The sequence below is a fragment of the Sinocyclocheilus rhinocerous genome, unplaced genomic scaffold, assembly GCF_001515625.1.
Source record: "Sinocyclocheilus rhinocerous isolate Xijiao unplaced genomic scaffold, SAMN03320098_v1.1 scaffold1043, whole genome shotgun sequence".
Classification (NCBI taxonomy): Eukaryota; Metazoa; Chordata; class Actinopteri; order Cypriniformes; family Cyprinidae; genus Sinocyclocheilus; species Sinocyclocheilus rhinocerous.
Window position 1 is genome coordinate 1,663,245 of NW_015642610.1, and position 8,254 is coordinate 1,671,498.

Consider the following 8,254-nt stretch of genomic DNA (forward strand, 5'->3'; position numbering starts at 1 on the left):
GTGAACATGATGTTACTGTAGTTCTAGACTAAATGTGAATGTGCATTAATTCATCCCACTCACAAAAAACAGATTTAGTATTCATCAAAATGAATAAAAACAGTGAAATGCAAACTCAGAATATGACGCAAACCTGCAATAATTAAATGTGTTAAATAACACAAATGTATCTAATCCCATTTTATTAACCAAATTCTTTGCTGCTGACCTTTGATGATCCAGTTCAACCATACTAATAAGCAAAAATGACTTTAGATAAACTAACAATTGTGCTTCATTGTTTTTTTATTGCTGAAGAGTGTTGAACCTTCTTCTCCTGCGTTCTACTGTACAGACGTGAATTTACTTTTCCTTCAGCCTGAGGTTTATTCATTACACTTTTTGGTGTGAAAGGGCTTTTACATTTGCTATAAATAGAACTTCTTATATTAAAAACAATCAAGCCCTGCTCATATTTAAAAAGTAACGCAAAAGTAATGTAACGCATTACTTTCCATAAAAAGTAACTAAGTAACGTAATTAGTAACTTTTTTAGGGAGTAACGCAATATTGTAATGCATTACTTTTAAAAGTAACTTTCCCCAACACTGAGCATATCCTCCCATCATTTACCATCATTAACAAAGAGCTCTTTTAGAAGGTTTTGATCTGACATGCTCACAGCAATATGCAGCTGGTAAAAGCAAAGAAGCATTCTGGAGGAGGTGCTTGGTCACACCTTATATAGAGAGAGACATCTGAAAAGCGTAAATCACTTGAGTCTGGTTCTCGTTCATCTGCAGGGCTACAGGGAACAGGCAGTTCTGTTTTGACAGCCACTGATCAAGACTGAATCAGGGGTCAGAGCAGAAACTATTTTTCCAGGAATAAGGGTGGAACACTTTAACTGGATTTGTGAAATAAATAAATCTACAATGGGTGCTTGGACAAGAATCATATTCAGTTTACAGTTAATTTTACAACTCTTTGATACAGTGAAAACTCAAGGAATTGGTAAGTCCTTAAACCTTGTAATATATTTAAAAATGTAATATTTAAGAAATGATTTTTTTGTATGTTAAGATTCTTGCATTTTTTATTATTTGCATTGTTTACGTATATTTACAAAGCTGTTTATGAATAAGAGTGTACATGCATTAATTTCCCTCAGTTAAAATGTGAAATAAAAGACAACCCATCCCATTTCTGCTAAAATATAATATCAATATTAGCACAAATGAACTTGTTTTCTTGTGTTAGACAGGTCATTTATCACTCCATAAATGTCATAAATAATCTGGAAATCCCCCAGCATGCAGTGGGATTAACAAATGTGGAATTAAACACTATGAAATGACCATTGGCTGAGGACAAATCTGTCAATGACCTCATTGGTTGCTTTTTATAATGTGTCCTGGACAAAAGAGCATCAGAATAGTGCAGTAACATGTATTACACAAATGCATCAAAAACCATCAGTACCCAGTGCAAATCTGTTGACAAATTTTGCAGTTTATGATCTTCTGGTGTCACCGGATTGCTTACCTGACCTTCTGCAAGGAGGAATAAAGGCAACGAACATGGACAATGTTTTTATCCTTGCAAGCCTGCAGCTGCAGAACAAAGCTCCGACACGTGTCTTCCGCATCTTCAATGCTTTAGACAACACAGATTATTTTGATTTCACCGTTCAGGGGAAACTCGACAAAGGTTTGTCTGATTAAAGCTCATCAATGTGCTTTACGTTCAGTGACTCAACAGATACTTGATATGTACACTAAATACTTTTTCTGTTCACAGTCATTTTGAAATATCTAAAAAGCAATGGAAAGATTGGAACAACCAATTTCGGTAAAGTGCCACTGACAGATGGTCAGCAACACCACATACTGCTCCACTTCAGCGGGCTGCAGGGCACCCCCACCACGGCACTCTATGTGGACTGCAAGCTGGTGGAGAGAGTGCAGGACGTGCCGCAGGCCTTCAAATCACTGCCGCAGGGCCCAAAACAAGTCACACTCAAGACCCTGCCAACCTCATCCCAGGTAAACCTAGAAGGTTGAACAAATAATATCATTATTCTGATGAGTTTATCTATGCATATACAGTAAGCTGTAAAAAAAAAAAATCTCCCCTTAAATTTACAGTAAAAAAAACTGGCAGCTCTGGTTGTCAGATATTCACTATTAAAAATACTACAGGTTTTACAGGATACGTGTATATCTAGAAGCATATATTTTATTAAGTGATATAATGTTTATATACTGAACTACCAAAATCTGCCTTTTTACCTTAAAATGTACCGATAACCACCCTAATATACAGGTGGCACAATAAAAAAGCCACATGATGAATCAGAGTTTGTTCATAAATCATGGCCAATACTTGTGTGTGTGTGTGTGTGTGTATATATATATATATATATATATATATATACACACACACACACACACATACATACATACATGCATATATATATTTACCACCAGGGTAACACATTTTACACTAAAATAATGCAATAAACATTCACTACAGTAAATAACAGAAAATGTTACACGAAACATCCTAATGTACTGTACATCCCTGATAACAATAATAGAAAATACAAAATATAATCATACTGTATGTGATGTGTCATGCAGGGACTTCTGGGAATGTCCTTTCACTGTTTTTATTATATGGCATTTTAAAGTAACCGTAGCATTTTAACAGTGTTTTTCTGTAAAATTACTAACATTTTTAACAGGGTGTGAATATGAACCTGTGTTACAGGATAAGCTGTCAGACCTCAGACTTGTGCTTGATGAGTCTATTGAAAATGTGGTAGAGCTTCAGGACTGCAGCAGTGCAGTGCAGAGCGAGCAGAGGGAAACACTGCAACTACTAGGTGAGGCTGTTGTTTCTCTGATGTCTGTGTCTTATTCAGCTATAGTTTTGTTAATGATTGGTTATTTGTTTTCTTCTAGTGCAGAAAAATCTCATTATGTTACATTTCTGCAGGAACAACTTCAAAAATGGAAGCTGGCCCAATGTTTGAGCTCATGCGAATGATCCAAGAGTTAAAACAGAAGGTCGATCAGCAGGTAACTTGAAATCGAGTGGGGAAAACAGCTCCTTAACGGGATAGTTCACCCAAAAAGTACAGTTCTTTTGAGTTCTTCTGAGTTTCAGGAACGAATGATTATGTTCACTAAATCAGTTAATCCAGTTGACAGAACCAGTCTGAATGATTCCTGCATTAATCAGGTTTCAACTCACTGGTTCAATAATGGGAGGAAGATTATCAGTGATTATCAACTTAAACTTCAATATGGTCCTTACAAAGCCAAAGAAGACTATGGACTACTTTTATGATAACTTTTTTATTTATTTTTTTGTAGCCTGAAAATCCCCTATTCGTTGTAGAGTTAGTGACCAGAAGTCATTCGGGTTTTTAACAATGTAATGAGAGTAAATAAACAATGACAGACTTTACATTTTTGGGTGAACTATCCCTATAGCTTCTTCAGAACTTCAGCATAATAACAGTCTGTTTTCATAATAGACCAAAGAAACTGCTGACCTGAGAAAGACTATCATGGAGTGTGTTGAGTGCACTGGTAAGACTTTAGTTAAAAAGTTACGAAACCGCTATAATGAGAAAACATTTGGCAGTTTTTGTAAAAATCGTGTCTGTGCTCAGTAGAAGTCAGTTAGTAGAAGCTTATAATGAGGATCCTGAAGGTGTCAGACAGGTGAACTCAAGTGTTCTTTTAACATTTAAACGCATTAGGATGGGCCAAAGCAGGACTACAGGATACAAAGCAATCCAAGTGCGTGCCAGGGGTCTGTTTTAAGCTGGACATGTGTATCCAAACAGCTGAAGGAGTGGAATGTGCACCCTGTCCTGAGGGCTACGCTGGAGATGGAGTCCAATGTGATGACGTAGATGAGGTAGGACCTTACGATGCTGATTTTGATTTATTTTTTTGTTCATCTTAATGATATACACCCAAACATTAGCCAGAAAATAAACAACCTATATTTTATTATGCTATGTTCATTATTATCCATACTATTGTTTATGACTTTCTGTGGTTTGAATCAAGTTTTGCTGTTTATGTTGTTCATATCCGCTTATTTCTCTCATTGTTGAGTAATTAGGAAAGGACAAGAACACATTTTTTCCATTACTCACTGCAGTATCTCTATAATTCAGACTGTTTATCACACGTGACACTGTGTTCTACTTAACTGATGAATAATAAAACTCAGTTAGGAACATATCATCATGTTTCAATAGGGGGTTTATTAGACTAATTATTGTTTAAACCATTACCAAGGTTCTAAGGGAATTTTCCTGTGGTTTTTATAGAACCTTTCACAGATCGCTGTGTAATTGTTTGACATAATCGTCAATATATTACAGAGCATTGTTTGTTGAACATCATAAATCCAGCTAACCTTATAAACTGTTCAATTTTAGTGCCAGTTCAACCCATGTTTCTCTGGTGTACGGTGTATTAACACTGTGCCAGGGTTCAGATGTGAGAAGTGTCCACGAGACTTCACTGGCCCAGAGATCCAGGGTGTGGGCGTTCACTATGCTCAGACAAACAAACAAGTACGTATTTGGGACAATGCTTAACAAAATTAAATGAATTTATATGAAATTAAATTAACCAGTATGTGCAAATAATTGTTTTTGTGTGTGTGTGTGTGTGTGTGTGTGTGTCTGTCTGTGTGTGTGTGTGTTCAAAAGTTTGGAGTCGGGAAGATTTCTTTTTAACGGAATTGATACTTTTATTCAGCAAGGACGCATTAAATTGATCAAAAGTGACAGTAAGCATATTTAAAATGTTAGAAAAGATTTCTGTCTCAAATAAATACTGTTCTGTTGAACTTCATATTCATCAAAGAATCCTGAAAAAAAAAAACTATCACCGTTTTAATGAAAATATTAAGCAGCATAACTGTTTTCAACATGATAACAATAAGAAATGTTTCTTGAAATCAGCGTATTAGAATGATTTCTAAAGGATCACGTGACACTGAAAACTGGAATAAAGTGCTGGAAATTCATATCAAATAAATGCTGCATTGATGAGCATAAGAGACTTCTTTCAGAAATATTGAAAAATCTTACCGACCCCAAACGTTTGAATAGTGGTATATATAAATGTATATGGATCCCCTTATTTAATATTATGAGAGAACATGTTTTGTAATAAGACATTTTGAAGCACTCTCTAACATCTGGATTGATATGTCATGACACAGAATGATTACCGTTATATATATCATGATATTTACATGGTACTCCAATTACATGTTCAAAAGAACATAGTATTACCATGATACACATATAGTAAAAAATGCTATTGTTCGTGATTTTATTACCATACTGTGATTAACACCATATTTATCCTTTTTTTATTAGATGTGTAATGATATTGATGAGTGCCAGGTGGATAATGGTGGCTGCACACCCAATTCGTACTGCCATAACACAGTGGTAAGATTACAACTATCCTAGATTACCCATTATACTAATGTGGCCAGTGGAAGGTACAGTAAATGTAGTTTATATGTAAAATTTGCTTTCTTGTAGGGTGCGTTTCACTGTGGGATCTGCAAGACTGGATTCACAGGTGACCAGAATAGTGGCTGCAGAAGTACTGGCCTGGATCCTGCTCCTCTAACCGACAGGCTGTGTGGGAAAGGCCAGCCAAATCCATGTGACATCAACGCAGAGTGTGTTGTGGAGAGAGATGGGAGCATCAGTTGTTCGGTGAGACATCAAGCATCCACACAGTTGTTTTGTTTACTACTGTTGTTTTACTTGTGCATTTCAAGAAAACATAAAGGGATATCATGTCACAGTTTGTGCTGGTGATTTCCTATGCCATGCTTTTGAGCCAGGATGCAACTTTCACAGCTGACATCTTTCAATATCTTGTTGCTTTTAGTGCAAAATTGGCTGGGCAGGAAACGGCTACGTCTGTGGAAAGGACACAGACATTGATGCTTATCCAGATATCAAAATTCAGTGCAGAGATGGAACCTGCAAGAAGGTGATATTCATGTGACCTGTTATTTTTGTTAGAAGTTTAGTTTATTAGCATATAGTTAATGCATTAGATATCATGAACTGACAGTGAACAACAATTTCTTGGTTCATTTACAAATATACACTACCACACAAAAGTTTGCCGTCAGTAAGATTTAAAAAAAAAATGTATTTCATTTTATTTAATTTATTTTACAACATTTTTTGAAAAGGGACCATGCACAATTTTAACATAAATGTTTCCATTTCATGCATTGTACCGAATTTAGCCAATGGCTTATTTTCATCCGCGGTCCCTTGGCAAGTAATCACTAACATAAAACATAAAAACAACACATGCTGTAAAACATACATATGCATACACTTCCAATCAGAGCCAAATAAAACAATAAATATAACGTCCAGTTAAACCACAGCCATATCAATGTTTACAGAGTTGAGTTGATTTGATCAAAATACAGTAAAAACAGTAATATTGTAAAACATTACAATTTAAAATAACGGTTTTCTATTTTATTTTAAAATGTACTTTATTCTTGTAATGCCAAAGCTGAATTTTCAGCATCATTACTCCAGTCTTCAGTGTCACATGATCCTTCAGAAATCATTCTAATATGCTGATTTGATGATCAAGAAGCATTTCTTCTTATTATTATAAATGTTGAAAACAGTTGTGCAGCTTACTATTTTGTGGAAATATCAAAGGAACAGCATTTATTTGAAACGGAAATCTTTTGTAACATTCTGAATGGCTTTACTGTCACTTTTGATCACTTTAATGCATTCTTGCCAAATAAAAATATGAATTTCTTTCCAAAATAAATAAATGACTGACCCCAAACCTTTTAATGGTAGTTTTTATGAATTCATGTTCATTCATAAATGAACAACATTTGCTTGGAATTATTACTCTTTTTTTTTTTTTTAATAGTGTATATATAAAACAACATTAATCAAGATTAAGAAATACTAAAAATATTGTTTTTGTTTTGATATTGTATTAAGTAATGTTAACAAACCAAACTTAATATTAAGGTGTTACTGGTTTATCTTACATTCATTTTCAGGATAACTGCATGTTTGTTCCAAACTCGGGCCAAGAAGACGCAGACAGAGATGGGAAGGGAGATGCCTGTGATGCGGATGCAGACAGTGATGGCATCTTCAATGATCAGGTACAGATTAATCCTCATTAGATCATTATTTCCTTGAACTGAAATGCTCCCTTCAATGTCAGTGCTTGCATGACTGTATTCCTACAGGACAACTGCTGGTTGGTTCCTAACATAGACCAGAAGAACAGTGATAAAGATCTCCATGGTGATGCTTGTGATAATTGCGTAAACGTGGAGAACCCGGACCAGCGGGACTCAGACAAGGACGGACTGGGAGATGCCTGTGATGATGACATAGACGGGGATGGTAATTTAATTCAGGTCTTATTTAGTCAAAGATCACCTTCTCCACACATTTTTTCGATCTCTGCTCCATATGCCATTCAGCTGCTGTGTATTTAATTTAGTCGCAGAAATGGGGTGTTATGTTTTAAATATCCTTTTCACCCTTCGGACCTGTTTTTTATCGTGATTTTCCTGCGCTTAGGTCATTTTGATGTGGAAAAACAGAAGCTTCTGTGTTTTTAAAGCTCAAATTAGAGCGCACTTTAGCCTGCACGGGTCATGTCCTGTAGGGATATTAACAGCGTCTACGGCACCACACTGATCATTTCTTTCAAATGGACAATTATTTGTTCCAGTCTGAAACGTGTAAAATCGAGTCCAGGCAGCGCTTGACATTTACGATCTATTCATCAAAGCAGAAATCCAGACACTTGACTTGATACTTCAGAGCTTTGTCATGTCTCCCTTAAGCAACCACATTTCGACCAAATCATTCTAATATGCTGATTTGCTGCTCAAGAAGCATTTCTTCTTATTATTATCAATGTTGAAAACAGTTGTGCAGCTTAATATTTTGTGGAAATATCAAAGGAACAGCATTTATTTGAAACGGAAATCTTTTGTAACATTCTAAATGGCTTTACTGTCACTTTTGATCACTTTAATGCATTCTTGCCAAATAAAAATATGAATTTCTTTCCAAAATAAATAAATGACTGACCCCAAACCTTTTAATGGTAGTTTTTATGAATTCATGTTCATTCATAAATGAACAACATTTGCTTGGAATTATTACTCTTTTTTTTTTTTTTAATAGTGTATATAT

The 8,254-nt window shown here is 35.3% G+C and overlaps 1 protein-coding gene across 3 annotated transcripts in view; it reads left to right on the top strand.

The window, feature by feature from the left end:
* The first annotated feature begins 773 nt into the window (after positions 1-773).
* Positions 774-8,254, top strand: part of thbs4a (thrombospondin 4a) — a 15,743-nt gene continuing 8,262 nt past the window's right edge. For 2 of the 3 annotated variants that reach the window (XM_016573348.1, XM_016573349.1), the window contains exons 1-13: positions 774-993; positions 1,492-1,689; positions 1,780-2,024; positions 2,752-2,866; positions 2,980-3,062; positions 3,524-3,578; positions 3,752-3,912; positions 4,445-4,582; positions 5,399-5,473; positions 5,570-5,749; positions 5,928-6,032; positions 7,096-7,203; positions 7,291-7,450. In XM_016573348.1, the coding sequence (XP_016428834.1) occupies positions 915-993; positions 1,492-1,689; positions 1,780-2,024; positions 2,752-2,866; positions 2,980-3,062; positions 3,524-3,578; positions 3,752-3,912; positions 4,445-4,582; positions 5,399-5,473; positions 5,570-5,749; positions 5,928-6,032; positions 7,096-7,203; positions 7,291-7,450 (1,702 nt within the window). In that variant the 5' untranslated portion in view covers positions 774-914. The remainder of the gene's footprint in view (positions 994-1,491; positions 1,690-1,779; positions 2,025-2,751; positions 2,867-2,979; positions 3,063-3,523; positions 3,579-3,751; positions 3,913-4,444; positions 4,583-5,398; positions 5,474-5,569; positions 5,750-5,927; positions 6,033-7,095; positions 7,204-7,290; positions 7,451-8,254) is intronic. The other variant, XM_016573350.1, reaches the window with a different exon arrangement.